At 40.4% G+C, this 21,219-nt stretch overlaps 1 protein-coding gene across 2 annotated transcripts in view; it reads left to right on the top strand.

Moving 5' to 3' along the window:
* Positions 1-21,219, top strand: part of WDR7 (WD repeat domain 7) — a 367,645-nt gene that overhangs the window by 248,005 nt on the left and 98,421 nt on the right. For both annotated transcript variants that reach the window (XM_032882427.1, XM_032882426.1), the window contains 2 exons: positions 9,619-9,805; positions 21,020-21,137. In XM_032882427.1, coding sequence (XP_032738318.1) covers positions 9,619-9,805; positions 21,020-21,137 — 305 coding nt within the window. The remainder of the gene's footprint in view (positions 1-9,618; positions 9,806-21,019; positions 21,138-21,219) is intronic.

Genomic DNA, 21,219 nt, shown 5'->3' with positions numbered 1-21,219 from the left:
CTGTTTTAGTCCATGCCGTCATTATCTCTTGCCTGAACCATTTTAAGAACCTCCCAGTTGGCCTCCCTAATGTGACTCACTTCCCCCACCTGCCTCAATCTGTTCTGTACGTAGCACCCCGATACTTTCTGGTTGACAGCGGGTCATGTCACTCTCCTCCACATAACTTCCATGCATTTCTCATAACACTTGCAGCCCCACAGGGAAAAGACCTTGTGTGATCCATCCCAAGGTTGACTCTCTGATTTCATGTCCTTTTACCTTGTCCTTCTTCACTGCCATCTAACCACTCTGGACTCCCTGCTGGCCCTTAGAGATCCCTGCCTACCACAGGGCCTTTGTGCCATCCCCTCTGCCTAGAATGCTTCTCCCACACATGCTGATGTGCCTCTCTTTCATTTCACTCAGGCCTTTGTTCAGATGTCACTTTCTGCAGAGTCCTTTTCTCACTTTCTAGGCTCTTACCTTTATTTTTCTTCGCAGGACTTCATATTCCTTGACGTATCTATTTGCTGTTTTGGTCCTTCTGGCCCAACTGGAACGTAAGCTCCATGAGAGCACAGATCTTGTTGACCCGTGCTTAAAAACAGTGCCTGGGACATAGCAAGCACCAGCGAACACTGCATGAATAGAGGCTCACTCAGCTAGTAGGCGCTAGAGCTAGAACTTAAACCCTGGTGTGTTTTTGCCTGCCACCATCCACCATCCGCTCATCCACACTGTTTAGCCATCTGCACCGTTTGAGAACAAGGCATAGAAGTATTTGGACGGCTTAATTAAAGATTTTCTAGGGGCACCTGGGTGGCTCAGTGGGTTAAGCCTCTGCCTTCGGCTCAGGTCATGATCTCAGGGTCCTGGGATCGAGCCCCGCATCGGGTTCTCTGCTCGGCAGTGAGCCTGCTTCCCCCTCTCTGCCTGCCTCTCTGCCTACTTGTGCTCTCTCTCTCTCTCTCTCTGTCAAATAAATAAATAAATAAAAATTAAAAAAAAAAAAGATTTTCTAGATTAATGGATTTTTTTTTTACTTCTTTGATATCATGAACATCCACTTCTGTTATTTTACTTCTTTATTGCTGACTCTCAGATTGTCCAAAAATTAGCAGTCTTTACATTCGTAAGGCAGAAAAAGACTACCTGCAATAAATTGTATCATTTTGTTCATGGGAAGGTAAGACTCCCTAATCTTAGTTTGCCATCCAAAATATGTCAAATACTAAAAGCCAAAATAATTTAAAATTTCATGGTATGACACAATTTGAAATTCAGTAGAATTGAAAAAAATGTACTTTGAATCAAAGAGCATTGGGATTTTAGAGTCTTCTGATTATAGGACAAGAAATAGCAAATTACATTGAAATAGGACTGTTTTGATAAAATGGATAGTAGATTAATTAGTTTTTAAATATTTTTGTTAAATTTGTTTCCTAATTTAAGTTACTTCGTGCTTTTTATTAAAAAAATGACTTGTTTTTGTGCAGTGCAGGATGCAAACAGGTTAACAGTTTTTAATAACTGCATTAATACAAGGCATTTGTTATAGAAGTGTTTGTTAATTAGTCCATATCCATGAATAATGCACACTAGATTGGAATTATTTTTAATTAAATCAAGTTACTGTATAAAGCAAAGGAACAGAATTCCAGATGGCACTCTGCCATCCTTGTTCTTTGATGGACATGAACAAGTGGGAAAAGGCTTCCTTCACTTGGTTACACTTTGAAATAAGTGGCCAATCATTATTAATTCATTTTGCACTCATTGTAATGGCATAAATCATCATAAATTCATTTGGTTTAAAGTGCATATAATGTGTTCTCCCATAGGAATTTCCTTGTAATTGAACTATTAATTAACGCATTTTTTTAATATGACCTTTTCCCCCCTCCTCTGCTATTCAGAGCCAAGGGTGATTCGTGGCCATTTCTTCATTCATGCAATTTTTTAAGTAAGAGGAACAAGTTTCTTCTAACTAGGCCCATTGACTGGCCTGACTGGCCTAGGAGGGACCAGATCTCAAGAAAATGGTTTTTATATTACCTACCAGTGGGACAGCCACAATAATTATGAAGGCTCTCTAAGGGCTCTTTGAAAAATTCTCTGAAATACTATGACTTTGTAATAATTCCAGTAAGCAAATTTCATTCTTCCTTGATAAAAATGGCATGACTCCAGCTTCTCTTTTAATTTCTAGTTCTTTAAACTCCTCCCTGTGGCTACTGGTTTTCCGAAAGCATTGGCTGCCCTAAAATACAGGTTCCCTTGCCTGCAGCAAGGAAGCACTCGTAACAGAGGTCCCCTGTCCCCTTCTCATGCTCAGTCCTCCCACACCGCCTTCTTCAGTCCCTTCAGTTAGCCAGTGCTGTTTCCTTCTTCATTCAGGGTGTGCTGGTTGCTAGAGGGCTTGTAATAGCTCGTTCTAGAATCTGCCTATGAGGTAACCACAGGACTCCTATAAAGGTCTTCACATGTCAAGGAAGTATGGGTGGTGGGGGTGAAGTTAGCTTTCCCCCAAAGGAAATAAAAATTACAAATGGAGAACTGGGACAAAAATATCAATTTTACAACTTTTTAAGTGATCCTTTCCTATTTAGTGCTATTTCAGCACAAATAGAAACTATGTAAGGAAACACTACTACACGATTCATGTTCATGTCATGGACATGTTGTGTTAATAGGATCTGTATATGAAAATCAAGGTTGCGGTTAGTATTAAAAGTGTTGTATTGGTGTACATAATTGGCAGTTGACCCTGTGTGTGTGTGAATAAGTGAATAAAAGCAGTGAACGCAAGACACCACTACTGTCAGGTTTAGTCTCTACCCATGTTAGAAATGCAAGAGGAGAAAAAACTAAGATAAGTATTATTTATTATCATATGGTGCTTAAAACAACACCCAGTGCATATAGAAATATAGAACTGTAGTTTTTATAGTTAATGTGTTTTCATAAAATAAGCATTCCATAAATGTAAGGTGCATTAATAAAGGGAATCTGCACTTTATGATAAGGATGAAGAAATGCCCCAGAAGACAAATTCATTATTACCTAAGTAATAGCACACATGTGCACGTGCGTGCGCGTTGGCTTGTATGTTAGTCTTTTGAAAGAGCTAGTCGTCATTACCAACCAGATAGTACAAAAATGTTTTGAATTGATGTTTTCTCACTGGTCAGTTCATGACGGAGCAGTATTCATCTTGCCAAAGCAACAAGCTAGTCATGGTAGAATACTGTCAGCTCTTTAATCACTGCTCTCGTAGCTTTATTTTGCTCTCTCTCTCTCTCTCTCTCCGTCCTTTTCTCATTTTTAGTATTTTGCTGTTACAGTGAAGCGTAAATAATTGTCTTGCAGCTTTGCTCTTATATAGCACTTTTAAAAAAACAGTGAGAGTAAAGGTGGAGCACTTTTCAAAAAAACACTTGAGCTAAAAAGCTTGGGATAAAATAGCACTAAAATATGAGCAGTTGTTTTTACTCTTGACTGTGTGACAACAGAATTCAAACAGCCAGAGGTTCTAAGTAAATTGTGACTTACCCAGTGCTGGATTTTAGTGCTTTCTGCTTTTCAAAGCGTTTTGTTTTATTTTGACTTGTTTTCCACTGTTCTGAGCATGTCTGCAGTTTCGGTAGTGTATTACTTCTGGCCGGACATACACGGTGATTGGTGGTGGTGTGTTACCTGCTAGATTCCCACTATGAAGCTGCCAGAGTATTGATTACTTACCTATCTCGTGGGTGAGAAAGACTAGTAATTTGATAAATGGAACTTTAGTATGGTCCCAGAATTACTTGAATAACGCTGAATCCTATCCTGTAACAAAGTGAATTAGGAGCATCTTGGCATTCTCAGGTAAGAGCCAGGGACCCGTAGTAGAAATCTTAGTTGTGATACTCCATGGTGGGAGACGGTGCCCTCTGTTCCCTCTGTATTACTCTGTATTACTCTGTGTACCCCCTGTATTACCATTTATTATAAATGGTAATGGTTTCCAAACTTCAGATATTATGGGCCAGTAAAATTTCCAAAACTAAAATCTGAGAGTATGGAACAGTGTTTTACATTTTTTATTTTGCTCACAACAGACATTTAAAAAATAGCACTATCCTCGTCAATTTTTTAAAAAAGATTTATTTATTTATTTATTTTAGAGGAAGAGAAAGCACACACATGTGGGAGCGGGAGGGATGGGGCAGAGACAGAGAGAGAGAGAAAGAGAGAATCTCAAGCAAACTCCCCATTGAGAGCAGAGCCTGACATTGGGGCTGGATCTCCCAACTCTGAGATCTTGACCTAAGCTGAAATCAAGAGTTGAAGGTTTAACAGACTGAGCCACCCAAGCAACCCTTTAAATTGAATAAATTTAGCTTTATGAAAAAGATACTGCATTGTTTATATTTTTTTGCATTGTTTATATTTTTGCCATTTCACCACAGAGCCGTGGAAACGTCCCCACAGGTCAGCATAGGTTTGTAGTAGACTTTTGGAAATTTGTGATCTGTGTATAATTTTGTTGACTGTGCTGGGCACACACAGGGTAAAGTAATTCTTAGTATTTGCCAAAGCAACAATTATTAAGTGATAACTGAATACAAAGCATGATGCTAAGCCTTATGCCAAACAGAAGTATTTTCAAAATATTTCATATGCCCTAGGGAACTTACTCATTTAGCAGATGTGAAAAGGTAATAAAAATAAATAAAATTAGCTTTAAAAAATGAAATAAATGCCAGATGACTGTTATTTGAGAAATGTTTGGATAATAACGATTGCTATATTAAAAAAGGATTTCATTCTAAGGTAGGCAGAGAAGATATGGGGGACAGTCTAGATGCGCAGTAGGCCATTTTGTGACCACAATGCAACTAAATTAGAGCCAAGACAACTGCTCTTACTGTGGATCTTACTATGGTTACATTTAGCTGTTGAACCAGTGATGGCAACCTTCTCATTGTGTGAGAAAAGATGAAGGATGTATTTTATTTGATCTTCTGTTTGCAGGAGACACTAGTAACTGCAGTTGAAATCAGGCCTTCATTGAGGAGAAGGAGATTGATCATAAAGGGTATAGTTTTGAATCCATAGCTGGGTAGAGCGTCAGGAATAAAAACATGGTCATAAAGATGCAAGTTGTGTTCAGACCTGTACACTGGCCCATTGGGCATGTCCACTTGCCTTCTACAGTTCTCAGTTATCTCATTTGAAGCACGGGAATGGATGCTATTTTTCTCAAGTCCTTTCCATATGAAAATTCTGTAATTCTAATTAATCTGTTTGGGAATGCGTAGGTCAGAATTAAAAGGCAATAGGTTTATCCCTTTATAATCACAAGACAACCCAAATATTGATCTTCCTAAAATGAAAATCTAATCAAACCTCTCCTTTGCTTAAAACTTTCAGTGGTTCCCCATTGTCACCAGAATAAACAAACTTCCAGCATGGCAAATGAGGCTCTTTGTGATTGGGCTCTGATACCCTGTCCTGCTTCGTGTCTTACTGTTCTGTTTCATCCACCTGTCCTCTTTTCCCCGTTGCCCAACACCTCAACTTCTTCCTTTTTCCACAACAGAATTTCCAGCTATACTGAACTTTGTGTAACCCCTTGATATGGCCACTTTCTCATTTCCTGGGCTTTAGACATGCTCTTCTCTCTGTCTGGAATGCATTCTTTCCACAGTCCTCTCTTTTGAGTAGTTAATTCCTACTCAATCTTTAGGTTTGGGTATAGAAGTCACCTTTCCCTGGACTCCTCATAATTCTAGGACAGGGTTAAGTGCCCCTATTAAGTTCTTTCTGTACACCTTGTGCTTTTAAATATTCTAACACTATTCAGAATGTATTCAAATTACCTGTTTGCTCAACTGTCTCCTGAACTAGAATGCATTTCCTTGAGGGAAAGAACTTAGTCTTCTTTCCTTTTGTTTCTCCAGCACTTAGTATTGTAGAGCAACACTCTGTAAATAGTTAATTGCATGAATCTTTGGATGGATAGGTTGGGACCAAATTGCGGAAAACCTTGAATGAATGTCAGTCCAGTTGAACTTTTAAATACTGCCATTAAAGAGCCTTTTATGAAGGAATCAGTCATGATGGCAGATAATAACATCATTCTCTGTCTTGCTTATTCAGTGAGGCACTGTGGAATAGTGGGGCATTTACATAAAATAAATACATATTTTTATACAAAATTAGATTTCGTCTTACACAGATTAAAATACAACTGTTATTGGGTACCATAGGTTTAAGGAAAATTCTGAGAGATAAAGTTGATAAAATTGTCATAAGACTTTTCCTTCTACGGTTCTCAGGGAGGATATGATGGGTATGTGAATTTTAGTTTTTTTTATTACCTTGGTTCATGTTGCAGAGCAGCTATCTCTTATGGAAACATAAGTCAGATAAACTCCAAAGTAGAGAATATAGTTAAAGTTGAAAAGGAATTTTAAATTTACCTCTCCCTTTGGATTATCATAATAACCATTTCTTCAAGGCTCAGTCCTTAATATCATCTGCAAGAGTCTGTGATTAGGAAGTTTGAAGCCTTAGGTATCCAGAGTATTCCTTCAGAACATCAGGTAGCATTAAAGTTATAAGCATCTTATGAATCAGTCAAGCTAGAAATCAAAATGTTCAACTCGAGAACCCTCTTCATCTTCTCTTTTACATGTTTTGCTTGGGATAAGTTGTCAGAGATGGGTGTGGAATTTTAACATTCTTCTGTCTTTATAATTCCAAAATGGACCAGTGAAAAATAACCCAGACTCTAGTTAGTAGGTTTAAAATGTGTGTGTTAAATAGGCCATTTTTCTCTCTGCTTCTCCTGCTGCCCCGTACATGGCCTGCCAGAACCGTGGGGATCTTTGCTTTGTGTTACCCAGAGACTGTGATCTCGACTAAAGAAGGAGCGATGCTGTAGAAGAATTTTACTTATGAGATCATTGAATGAAACAGAAAGTGATTTAGGAGAGGGGATGTCGGGGCTGTAGGGAACCTGCACTTCCTGCTGGGCTGGGCCTCATGTGAGGGTAGATCACACTTGGCAGGAGAGAGGCAGGTACCCTGCTGGACCATTGCAAGGCCAGCGGTCTTTTGAAGTATGCTTACTCATTCTTCTTTTTTGTCATTTCGTAGGAAGGTAAGTGATCACATCCTCTCTGCTGTCCTTCCTACTTTGTTGAAAAATGATGAAAAACATCAAGAAACCAGCCACTTAACAGTTTACTTTTGCTCTCCGGATAAAATTGTCAGAGTGAGTAAGGGAGCTGCCTGCAGAGTTCCCGCACAGGGGCTGCGAGAAATCAGCAAGGTCCCTAGGATCACAGAGTAATCCTGCCTGTACTGAATGCAGAAATAGTGGAGTGCAGTTAAGCAGAGTGATGACTGAAATGTGGTAGAACGTTGTATTGAATGGCAGCCTTCCTGCCCCTTCACAACCATGCTTCCCAGGGACACACCTTCAGGGAGCCCTGTCCCCTGGGTCACACCCATTGCTGCTTGAGCTCCAGGGTGTCTGCAGAGAGCGGCAGGGGGGCTCTCTCCATGGCTCTTACTACAACTTCCTCAAAGGTAAGAATAACAGAAACGTGGTGGGTTTCTTGACATTTTGAAACCTCATTCCTCCTAAACTGGAGCAGGGAGCAGTGTTAGAAATGGACATGCAGGGGCGCCTGGGTGGCTCAGTGGGTTAGGCCTCTCGCTTTGGCTCGCATCATGATCTCAGGGTCCTGGGATTGAGTACCACATCAGGCTCTCTACTCAGCAGGGAGCCTGCTTCTCTCTCTCTCTCTCTCTCTGCCTACTTGTGATCTCTCTCTGTCAAATAAATAAAATCTTAAAAAAACATGCAGTCACGGCAGAGATGGTTCCATTGTAGGTCCGTAATGTGTGCAGAGCACTGTGCTCAGTAGTGTGGGAGATGGAAATTGGCATGAAACATAGTTCCCACCGCCATGAGCAACGGGAAATGCCCAGAAAGGCTTATAATTAAAAATGCCATGCCGTAAGGAATGCGCAAGTGCCGGGAAATAGAGAACAGTGGGTCACCTGTTTAGAAGGAGTTTCTATTTTTATGATCCACAAAACTGGCTTTTCATATAACATTTACAGGGCTAAGTAGGAGAATAAAATTTTCACATGCATGTATGAATGAAGTCTTGAATTCCAAGCTGTTTCCTCCAGAAGGCTTTCCTTGTATATGTGCCTTCTCAGTTTACAACAGGAGATGTTGACCCAAGAACCGTGGCCTCCTTGAAATTTTGTTGCAGAATTCGATGGATATATGTATGTATTGTATGTAGTTTTCTGGAGAAAAGACTGATGGATTTCAACAGATTCTTCAGGAGTTTTGTGGCAGAAGATACTCTGAACCACGAACAAAGTGCGTTCACGGACTCTTATCTGGGCTCTCATTTAACAATTGGCTAGGACATAAAAATGAGTAAACGCTTTTATCTGTTGAATGCGTTAAATTAAAGTTGATATGCCACGTTCTTAATTTTAAAAACAGACAAGTTCAAGGCGCTATTCATCGTGAGCCCTGACTGCCGCTTGGGGAGCCCTCTCAGGCACCAGGCCCGTGGCAGGACCCCCGGCATGCATCCGTTCGTCCGGCGCTCATGCTCTTTGCGAGAGATGACTGCTGTTTGCCCCGCTCTAAGACAGGGAAACTGCAGCTCTCGAGTGCCTTCTTCACCTGGCCCCCTGATAAGTTAGGAAACTGTGGTTACTTCCCTGTCTTAGATCTGAAACCCACGTGCCCCTTAACCAGTCTGCTGTAGTGTTCTGTGATTTGTAAACGGTTTTGTTTCTTCCCCTCGAGAAACCAACAGCCTCTTCTAAATTGCAGTTTGCTCTTCACGATCCCTATTTTCTTTTGTAAATGTCAAAATGCCTTTGGAAATCGATGAGCTTTTACAGCTTAACGGCCATTAGGCTTACGTATACAAATTGTTCGCGTTATCTCCAACATAAAGAAATACATGTTAATTAAAATCGAGATCATTTCATCAGTTTAGAAGTGATATCAAACTGTCTTTTAATTTCTTTACCAAACCTGCGTGAAGAATTTACCACATATTTCACACTTTTGTGCTGGATCAGTTTAGTGGAGTATGGAGAAACAGAGATGCTTGTGGGGGAAACTTTTTAAAACTATACCTCTACCTTCATCCTTCATCCCTGTTGATAAACATCACCTGTGATGACAAGTGTTACTGAAGGAAGTGTTAGACATAGGAACTCTGTTAGGTACAGAAGAAAGATAAATACCATATAACATTATTTGAAACCATCTCCATTTTACAGAATGTTGAGTAGGGAGAACCCTTGTTTGGAAGTTAGGATCACTGGTATGTTTTAAAATGATATATACTTAATTATACATAATTCTTTTGAAATTAAAACATTTTAGAATATGGTGTAAAATATTGTAGCCTAACGTATCTCTTTTAAGTATGTGGCTGAGCAAACTATAAACTTGAGATCTTTTATATTCTTAATGTTGAAAACACCTGTTCAGTTAAAAGAAAATCAAAAGTGGTTTATACTTTGAAAATATCTTCAAAGAAAATATCACAAAAGTAAAATTACTTTATTGCTCTGCCTTTTATTTTGTAATTTCAGGTAAGGCACTGACATTTCTTCTGCTGCAGCCCCCGAGCCCCAAACTTCCTCCACACAGTACGATCCGAAGAACAGCCATCGATCTGATTGGACGTGGTTTCACAGTCTGGGAGCCTTACATGGACGTGTCTGCTGTCCTCATGGGGCTTCTCGAACTCTGTGCTGATGCCGAGAAGCAGCTCGCCAAGTACGTGCTCAATTCCAGTTAATATGTGTGGTTTTTGTTTGTGTTTTTTTTTTTGGTTGGAGATTTGTTTATTTGTGTTCGAGGTCATTGATTGCCCTTGATAGATTGTGTATTTTTAATTGACAAAAAAAAGATAAATATCTCAATATATGAAATTTTGGATATGGACAAGGAAGGGGAAGTATACTTCTGTAATTTGGGCACATGCGGGATTTAGCCAGTGAATTTAGTCAGTGAATGACTCATCTATGACATTGTGCCTTGACATAGTACTGTCTAATAAGAGTGTAAACATACCACTTCTAAGGAAAATTATATATATATATATATTTGCTCAAAAATGTTTTCCTGATAGAATACATGGCCAAATAGTTTGGGGAATCATTCCTTCATACTCATGGTAATTTTTAAGTTCACTTTAATGAGGTTTCACTTGCACACAGTCAAGGACCAGTGGTTGCAGAGATCCAGGGAAGCAATGATGAGAGTAGAGGGAGGCCGATGAGTTGAAGGAGCTGCTGAAATGAAGTAAGTGGGAAGTTGTTGGTGGCCAAGTAGCCAGGAATGATGGGAAGGGGATTGGGAGTGGTAATGTTGACTTGAGAACTCAGCCTCTTAATTCCTGGAGGAAGGTTTTTGGTTTATTATTCTTATTCTTATTTTATTTTAAAAATTTTATTTATTTTAGAGAAAGAGAGAAGAGGGGGAGGAGCAGAGGAAGAAGGTCAAGCAGACTCTTTGGTGAGCACAGAGCCTGAGGTGGGGCTCAACCTAGGGCTCAATCCCATGACCCTGAGATCATGACTCAGCCAAAAAAGAGTCAGACACACTTAACCAACTGAGCCACCTAGGCACCCCTGTTCTTGTTTTTTAGTATAGCCATCCACATGGGCGTGAATTCCTAGGGCTCTGATCCTTGAACTGGCCCATGATGCCTCTCTTAATGTTAATGTTATCACTGCTTTTTCTCAATAAATGGCATTTCATTCTGATCTCTCTTGACCTTGGAAAAAATTAGAATTCTCTGCCCTTTTCTTCTTGGTTGTCTCTCTCATTTCCCACAGTTCCCGTATGATCTGTTGTGGCTCTAGGCTCAAGAAGTGGAGATCAAAGTAGCTATTAAAAGGCTAGACTGGGATGCTGTGGCTTTGTCTACAGACTGGGCATGCCCAGCCCAAAGTCCCATGATGGATTGGTAGGAATCAGTATTCATTTCCAATTTAGGCAGCTGCCCCCCACCCCCGCCATCATTTTGCCACGCTTCCTAAACATTACCTCTGTGTCACTCCCTAGCTGTATGTTCTTCAGCAAATCACTTCATCTCTTACCTCAGTTCCAGTAAGGGTGGTGATGCCATTGTCATTGTTTTAGTGTTCAGCAGGTCAAGAGCTGCTCCGTTCTAGAATGAATAGCTTGACATAACGGCAGCCAGGATAGTTTTTGGATACAGGAGGCCTGAGGGTTCTTGATTGACATTAGGAATTAGGAGGGAACTGGACTCATTGAATTTGAAGCAATTATAAGAGGCAGCTGGCCTTTGTGCAAAGCCCAGAACATATTTCCAATCCTTTGCCCTCCTGTTGGCTGCAGCTGCCCTGTATACCTTCCAGTTTGGTTTTGACCTAATTTTATAGCCTATTTTCAAAGCTGATCTAAACATAATTTCATGAGTATACAGTCTTGTTTTCGTGCTTGGGAGAAGTGGTGGGCTTTATTTTAGGTGTAGTATTTAATATTTTGTTTTATTTTGCTTTTAAATCAGTTTACATGAAGCTTATATCAGCAAACATAAAGGTGCAGTGTGTTTTATCTGCATGTAGTATGTCCACAGACACAAATATTTTTAGCTCTTCGGTAGCTAATTTAAATCTTGCTATCATATCCTTTTCTGTCATGAAGATTAGTATAACTCTCTATACACAGCTCTAAATAAAGGAATGTATCAGCATGTAGCCTTGAGGAGTCCAATGTAATTTTCATCATGATAAATTACATAATAAGCAAGAAAATGTTTGCTTATTAATCTATAACAAGATTTAGATTGAAAATGGCCTGTTACATCCATGACACACTTGGTACAGGCTGCAGAAGGGCTAAGATGGGGCAAAATGGAGCAGGGCCATGTGCCTCTGACCCTCATGATGCCTGCCTACCGGCACCCTCTGTGCCTGACTGACCCTGTGCTCCATAACCGGGCTCAGCCCTTGCTTCTGACGGCGATGTTAAACTCGCTTTATGAAGCTTCTGTGTTCGGCTTGGCGCTGTTCAAAATCTCAGTTCATGTTAATTGAAAAAGAAAAAACCTACACAGTGCTTCCTTCTTTACTCCCATTCTGAGAGTGGGGAGTGAGGGGGTTAGCCAGCTCAGGCTGCTCCCTAGTCCTGGAGACACATATTATAGCAGAGTTTCTTTCTTCCCCTCTCTCCCATATCTCGACATCCTCTGTCAGAGATGATTCCTGAGAGGTCTCCTGAGAAACTGTAGACGACTCGATGGAGAGAGCATTTTTCCAGAATTAAAATGCCTTTATTTTAGAAATTAGACTGAGAATTTTACTTCTTTGAAGTCAAAAGAACACTGGTTGTTTTCTAACGTTTTCAACTATTTTACCAAACTTTAAACTATGTCTGTTAACTAAGCAAGCTTTTGCTGAGTAGTTAACATATAGAAGGAACATTGTTGGGTCTTGTATGTAGTTACGAATTTGCATCAAACACAGATCCTGTCTCCAAGGCACTTGTAGTCTGAAGGAAAGACAACGTCTTCCCCAGGGGTAACCATGGTGCAAAGGGAGGAAGAGAGTAAGAGGCAGGGATGCTCAGAGGATGGGGAGATGAATTACAGCCGGGGGCTTAGAAGGGCTGCCGGGAAGAGTTGTATTTGCATTCCTCATTTGAATAATTTTGAAGAGAGGTGGAAGAACGAGGACATGCAAAAGGACAGAGATGGGAAGGTACAGGCATGCCCAGCAGATGCTGACAAGCTCCTTAAAACACAGGGTGTGTGACTGTACACATTGTTTTTATCGAATTTTAGTTATTCCTTGCAGAACTTAAACTGTGGGGAGTTCCCATCTAAAACTTGAATGTAAGTTCCTTCCCAGTTATCTCTGGGCAATAGAATTAGGGCAAAAAAAAGGATTGGTTTCACATTTTATTTTATAAAATGATTATAAACATGATAATAGAAGATTATAAAACGAATCTGAAAGAGGTCTGTATCTTGTCCACAGAAACACTGATCAGTGAGAAAGGTGGGGTTCAGACCTAGGACTCCTTGACCCCACGAGCTCTGCTTCTACTGCTGTGCCATCTGCACCCCCAGAGTTAAAGATCCAGACAATAGCGAACATAAAACAGGCAATTCAGGGGCGCCTGGGTGGCTCAGTGGGTTAAAGCCTCAGCCTTCAGCTCAGCTGGGGTCATGGTCTCAGAGTCCTGGGATCGAGCCCCTCATCGGGCTCTCTGCTTGCGGCGAGCCTGCTTCCTCCTCTCTCTCTCTCTCTGCCCGCCTCTCTGACTACTTGTAATCTCTATCAAATAAATAAATAAAATCTTAAAAAAAAAACAACAGGCAATTCAAAGTACATAATAGCGGTCAACTCAGTATTTTCAGTGCACTTTTCAGATCTTAAAAATATACTGAATGAAATAATTTCCATCGAGAATTTTGTACCTTCAGAAATTAATAACCTATTTAAATATCAGTAACCTCCTTGAGTGCCTGGACCATGTATTATGTATTTATTCATAACACTGTCACATGATTTGCATTCAATAAACATTTAAGTCAAAGAATTTTAGAGATGAAAATCTTCAGCAGCATTCAATCTGGAGCTCTCAATATGCTATTCAATAAAAACAAGATTAAGAGAGATGAAACACCTTGCCTGAGATCTCACCAGAACTAGAAGAGCTACAAGTCTTCTGACTCCTATTTGCCTTCTCCCTCCCATGCCGGTATAGTCATGCCACCTTTTATGTCACCAGTGACCCACAGGTAGAATCGCTAAGGAATTTTTAAAAGTTAATGATTATGGGCTGCTCATTCACAATGAACTCTAATAGAAAATGCAGGCTGCCCTTCACTGAAATCATAGAGCCATCCCTAGCTAATTGTGAGAAAAATAAAAAAACATGCAATATGGGAGCGCCTGGGTGGCTCAGTGGGTTAAAGCCTCTGCCTTCGGCTCACGTCATGATCCCAGGGTCCTGGGATCAAGCCCCGCATCGGGTTTTCTGCTCAGCAGGGAGCCTGCTTCCTCCTCTTTCTCTGCCTGCCTCTCTGCCTACTTGTAATCTCTGTCTGTCAAATAAATAAATAAAATCTTAAAAAAAAAACAAAACACATGCAGTATTACGTTTTTTATAAATTTATCTTTTTTTAGGTCACCATGGTTATATATATATATGGATAAAATGTTAGAAACAGTAGAAAAATCGTACTCTGTAAAAGAACAGAAAAATCCTTGTGCTTTCAGAAGGCTAGACTCCATTCTGTATCTGTTGTTGTCTGGGTGTGATTCTGTTTTCCTAGTTCCTATTGCAGGGCCTTTACTCTGAAAGACAATAGCAGAACCGTGCTGGCCCCCACTGCTGAAAGCGGGCAGCCTCTCACGCACTGCCAAGATGGAAGGACATTAATGAATTACCAAAAGCCCATTGCTTTTCTGGAATATTCCTAGCTTACCAAACTTTAAAAGAAAAACATATAGTCAAGTAGAAACCACACATGCTTTGATAACATGCAGATAAGACCCAAATGTTAGATATATTCTCTTTGAACTATATATAGTTAGAGAAAAAGAATTGACATTTTAACTCAGATTTCAACCGTATGTTTTTATATATGGGGTAGGGGGTAGAGAAAAGAACATATATAAACACTAAGGTATTTTAGGATTTTATATTTAAACTATTTTTCCTATTCACATGATACTTATTTTATTTTTTTATTTTAGAGAGAGAGTGCATGTGTGGGAGTGGTGGGGGAGGGGCAGAGGAAGAGAGAGAATCCCACGCAGGTTCCATGACCAGTGTGGAGCCCATCACAGGGTTCAGTCTTAGGATCCCGGGATCATGACCTGAGCTGAAATCAAGAGTTGGACATTTAACTGACTGAGCCACCCAGGCACCCAATTGTTTATTTTTTTTTTCCAATTGTTTATTTTTAATAGAAAATTTATAATCTGAGGGAACTGTTTAACTAAATTCTGTTAGCATAGTTTTTACATTACAACTCATAGTTGCAAATATATACAACATATAGGAAACAGGTTAAAAGACAGGCACGTATTGGGAGAATTACCACATTTGTGTTTAGGAGACTAATGCCACCTTTGAATTATTAAATTAAGGTTTAACATGACAGATAAGAATTGATAATTCCATATTACATTAAAAACACTTGTTAGTACATCTGTTTTTACCAGGAGGAGGTAAGATGGGATGCCCAGTTGTTATGTAATTAAGTATGCATTTTCAAAATAATTTTGGTCTTTGTTTTCACTGAGAAGTGTTTTCAATGCCCTGAAACTCTTTATCTTAGTCAGCTTGGACTACCATAACAAATAGCACAGACGGGGGGACTCCAACAATAGAAATTTATTTCTCATAGTTCTTGAAGCTGGGGAGTTCAAGAGCAAGGTGCTGACAAGGCAGGTTTCTTTCTTTCCTTTTTTTTTTTTTTTTTTTTTTTTTTATTAACATAAAATGTATTATTTGTTTCAGGGGTACAGGTATGTGATCGATCAGTCTTACACAATTCACAGCACTCACCGTAGCTCATACCCTCCCCAGTGTCTATCCTCCAGCCACCCCATCCCTCCCAACGCCCTCTACTGCAGCAACCCTCAGTTTGTTTCCTGACAGGTTTCTTTCTGAGACCTCTTATCTGGACCTATAGGTGGCTGCGGGGTGGCTCTGTGCTCACATGACTCCTTTGTGCTCACAATTAGGAGAGAACAGAGAGCAAGTTTTCTGGGTCTCTCATTCGCAGGAATCCTGTCATGAGGGCCACACCCATGTGGCTTCCTCCAACCCTAATTACCTCCCAGAGGCTCTGTCTCCGTATACCATCACATAGGGGCAAATTTTCAGGGGAAACAAACATTTAGTCCATAATACCGTTGACCGTGATTTGTGGGTTATTCTATGAAAGTTTAAGTGGTTTTTCCCCTGAATATTCTCTTGCAGTATTCCTTAATTTGACAGATGGGGAAGTCTGACAATTGTAGATGGTGACATTTAACTATAGTGGTCTTACATGTGACTTTTAAAATGCTTTTACTACAACGGAGTAAGGGTTAGAACAGGATTAATGAGCAGTCACGAAAGGAATGAGCTCCGCCTGAGTGGACTATTTTTCTATTCATGATTTGTATTTACAGTATCTATCATCTCTGGTATTTCATATGGGATGTGTGGACCAAAATGCTGAGTAAAAGAGAGAGTATGTCCTATCTTTTTTTTTAAACTAATGACCCATCTTATAAACCTATATAACAAATGATCTGCGTAACAGCCAGATAAGCAGGATCGGATGAAAAGAGTAAGTTCTGTATTTACATAGATTCCAGAATAAGGCCGATACCCCTTTAATTTCACACCTCTGAGAGTGTAATCCTTCACTCAGTTAGAATCCCACATTAAAATATATCACATACACAGTGCACCTTTGACTTTCAAGATAACTACATGTAGAATTAGACTTCGTCTGTTGGGACTACTAGATCAATTACTTTGACTTCATTGCTTGGTCAGTTCAGTCAAATAACTGGCTTAAGTGATTTTTTTTTTCCTGTTGGGTTTGCCAGGTAACTTCATTTAGCGTGTAACTATTGAGCTACCACTCTGTCCAAGGGCTGCACTAGGCACTTTGGGGGGATCACAGGATTAGAAGGCATGGTACCAATCTGCACAGAGTTCACAATGCAAAACTAATTCGTAATGCCTGGCAGAATCAGATTCAGTGCTGAGAGCCTAGAATAAATGGGTTTCGTTGTTGGTTGTTTTTGTTTGAATAGATTGTAATTGAATTTTCTAGCAATTGCAGAACAACAAGTAGGCTTCCACAAGAATTGAAGAGAGGGGAGGGAGGACAGGGTGCTAATGGTGGGGATGGGGAATAGAGAAGCATAAGCCATACCCTACAGTCAAAAAAGGAATGGAATTTTAGGGACCAACCTTGAAATTAGCCTGGCATCAGGAGCATGGTGTTGAAAAGACTGAGTTATAAGTTAGTGAAACTAGATTATGGAGGGCCTAGAACCTCAAGCCAAGAAGTTTCAGATTTTTCTTAGAAGCCCTGGGACCCACTCAGGTTTTAATCAGGTTAGCCATGAAATAAAGCTAGTGCTTTTGGAAGATGACTCTGGCAGTGATGCATTAAATAGACTACAAAGAGGGGAGAAGGTTTGCCTTCTTCCTCTGTGCCTTGGCCACTGCTCTCTGTTCTCACACTCCCAGCCCTCCTGCCTGCGCCCTATGCGTGTGCAGAACCCTGACCTCAGAACAGTAGCTGTGTCCACATTCCCAAGTCCTGCACTCCAGCCATTGGACACTGATCATGGGGGTCACTCAAACGTACCCTTTGACGCCTCTACAAATTGTTGGATGTTCCAACGTCCACTGAATTCATGAGCAATACTTGTGTATGTCTTTGGTTAGCTTCCTGACCTGTTACCCTACAGCTTCTCTTCCAGACGCCAGACTTTACCCTTGTTCTTCCCACAAGAAGTTTGCCGATTTCCCCAAACTCACAGGATCGTTTGCTGAGATGGATTAAGGCTGATATGTGGCTGGGCCTTTAACTTTGAAACCAGTGACCTGCTGTTAGTTGATCCCATTTTCTTTTCACTTTATTTCTATGTGTGGGAGTCATCTTGGGCTAGAAGAAGCATCTGTTGTATGTATCATGTAGGTGAGATGCAGGGCTGGTGATTTTTACATTTGCCTGCTCATTTAATCTTCGCGACAACCTTGTGAAGTTGTTACTTTACCAGACACGTTATCCGTACTTCGTGCTTACTCAGTCCAGGGTGGCCATAGGGCATAGCATAAGGAGAGGGGGACAGTGTCCACTTGTCATCCTCAGGTGAACACATGCACGCATAATCATTCATTCTCATTATTTCTGTTTTCTCCCATCCCCCCCGTCCCCCAACCTTGGCTTCCCACTAAACTTTTCTCCTCCAGAAGGAACAGAGAAGGGCTGGAAGAGAGGTGGGTAGTAGGGTTGGCAGGATCATGTTTGTGGGAGTTGATCTCTGGTTTCCAACTCCAAGAGGTCACAATAGCACACAGCAGGGAATGGGTGGGACTCTCCCAGACTCCAGGAGGAAGCTCTAACACTTGGCCTGCAGAAGGCAGATCCCATCTCAGCAGCTCAGAGGCAGTATATCCACTGGGAGGGCAGACCGGCCTCCAGAACCATGAAGTTCAGCAGGGGCAACCTGTTCTCTATCACTCAGTTAGCCTTGATACAACCTAGCAACGTTAAGGCAGCTACATCATTAACATCCATGAACATCTGTGGTTCAGATACAACCCTCAGTGCAGTTCCCTAGGCTTGGTGAATCCTAGTATCGCCTCTCCCATTCCTGTTAAGTTGGTCATTTGTACCCACATACAAGATTTCTTTCTCTAGCCCAGTTTAATCTGAGGACTTTTTGAATCCAGTTCTGCCATTTAGTATAGTTGCTTTCCATTACAACTTTATATCCACACCGCTGGTTAACTGTGCATCTGTATCTTCATTTAATCACAATTGATGTTGAAAAGAACAGAGCTGAAGTTCACATGTTACAACATCCCACTGGAAACCTCACTCAGGGATGCAATCTAGCCATTCATCCAGAGTCGCTGGGCTTAGCCATGTTACAGTTCATTAATCCAGTTAACAACAATATGGGCAAGCCCCTCCCCCCTTTATTTTCTCCAAAGTTCAGCTGTCCTAGGAACATCGTACTACTACCTTGGCTCCTTACTCTGGACCTGATCTCTCCTTCATAAAATGCCAATACCACCCCCCTCTTAGGGATGTTCTGGGCAGATGCAAGAAGACATGAAACAGCGCAGGAAAGCTCAATTTCAAACCTAGACCCTGGGTTCCACACCCAGTTCTTTCTCCTCTCTGTCATGCCTTCCAGACATAGGCTGGGCTGTCCAGGAGGTAGATGTTCCTGCCCCATGGTTGACTGCTGGGCAGGGAGGTTGCCTGGGGATCTTTTCCAACTCCCAGCATTCATGACTTTATTGATCTTGGGAAATTTGATTTAGGTTTGCTCAGAATTATACCTTTTTAAAAAGATTTTATTTATTTATTTGCAAGAGAGAGAGAGAGTTAGCAAGAAAGAGCAGAAGTGGGGAGGATGAGTCGGGAGGAGAGGGGGAAGCAGACTTTCCCCTGAGCAGAACCCCCTGCAGGGCAGGGCTTGGCTGGATCCCAGGACCCTGGGATCATGACCGGAGCCAAAAGCAGACGCTTCACTGACTGAGCCACTCAGGCATCCCCAACATACCATTTTTTGTTTCAGCCTTTCAGTGTTATCAACACCTTTTCATACTGACTTGAGAAACATCAAAGAATATCTCAAAAACGTATTTAGCTTTTGAATTTTTTAAAACTTAAAATATGATCAGAACTTTATAACAATTACTGAGCAGTCTAGGTTAGTTAGCACTACTCACATAGTGAGCATTTCCTTTGTGGAATTCTCAATAGTAAAATTTAATCCCAAAAAGAACCTGGCTAACTACCCAACCTTGCTTTACTGCTGAGCACTTCTTTCTAGCCCCGACCTGGTGCCTGGGGCATCAGGATCTTTTGTGGAGGTGATGTGTCTACCCACATGTTCTTTCTGTTTCTTGTTCAGTATGTGTGTGTTATGTCAGCTCACATCTTTCTTTTTAGTAGGAAACATCAAAGGATTGCCTCCATCGTCCTCTCCAAGTTATTGCTTTGTATCTACCCTCAGTTTGGAAAAAAGACTGGAGGCAGTTATATTATCGGTCAAAGATTTAAGCAGTGCAGTAGTCACCAAGAAATTATAAGCAGAATTTCCAATCATCAATTTACCTTCTCTTAACAATGATAAGAATGCCTGTGTAATGCATACTTATTTTCATCTAAAAGTTAAAATGATTCTTAGACTAGTCATAGAAATAATTGTAAGCATTTTGAGAATTTTTAGTAAACATAATCCAGTTTACAGCAGGACAAATCTTAATATAATTTCATGTGGGTATGTAAGTTTCAAAATTATGTAATTTTAAGTAGCAAAATTAGAGAGAAACTATAATGGATCTCTTATCGAGTAGCAAAATACTCCTTGTATACAGCTGACGTTGGATCACATGCCACATTTTAATGAAGTCTTACTACTTCCTGCAGTAGTCTATATAAAATTTGGAAGCTTACAAACATAATATTATCATTTTTATGTTTTGGGGGTGGCAAAGGAATATAACATCACTATTCTATCAGGATATTCCAACAGTTTGGAAAGATTTATTTCATCATGTACCTATTTTTATATGTTGCCTGGACAGTGCAATGCCTATGAACTTTATAGAGAGAAAATAAGTATCCATTAATATGATTTTTGCATCGATACAAAGTAACAATTGGCAGAACATGCTGACTGGTAGATTGGTTCTAAAAGTATTGGGCATGGGGTAAATTAACAGTACTGAGGATATTTTAAACTAAAAATAATATTAAAAACTAAAAATAATTTTTGCATTTTTTTCAGTCCTTTTGATAATTATATGGACAGAGGTGAATTTTTCTTCCTTCCAGATACACGTCCTTAAATGAAGCCTTTTTCTGTGGCCTTATAAACAAATTATTTGCCTTTAATTTTTTTAGCAAAAAATTTGAAAATACTCAGCACAGTCTTCTTTCTTGCCTGATTCTGAGCTTTGTGATATGCATTCAGTACTAGTTCTTCATAATTTGTTAACAAGGCGTTTTTAACACTTTGGACAGATGCACATACTGTTTTCAATCTTCACGGTTAATTATTCGATTTTGTGTTTGATGCCAGAACACCCTGACTCCTAATCACTGCTCATTGTTGCAAGTCCATTATATTCTAACTGTTTGAGTGCTCCCATTGACCTTGAACTGACATTATAAGCTGTGTCTAATCTTTTCAGTCTATATTTCTAATGCTTCTTTTCTTTTTTCCTTTTTTCCTGATCCCTGTTTAGCATCACAATGGGGCTGCCTCTTAGCCCTGCAGCTGACTCCGCCCGCTCTGCGAGGCATGCCCTCTCGCTCATTGCCACTGCCAGACCACCCGCCTTCATCACAACTATAGCCAAAGAGGTGAGCAGAACCTCTCTGTGTGCTCCATCTTCTCATTTAGAGGAACTATTAGATATTGTGAGCTGAGGGTCCATATCCACAA

The sequence above is a fragment of the Lontra canadensis genome, unplaced genomic scaffold, assembly GCF_010015895.1.
Source record: "Lontra canadensis isolate GAN:19392208 unplaced genomic scaffold, GSC_riverotter_1.0 scaffold82, whole genome shotgun sequence".
Taxonomy (NCBI): Eukaryota; Metazoa; Chordata; class Mammalia; order Carnivora; family Mustelidae; genus Lontra; species Lontra canadensis.
Note: the sequence above shows the minus strand (reverse complement) of the source record. Positions and strands in the feature narration are given on the sequence as shown.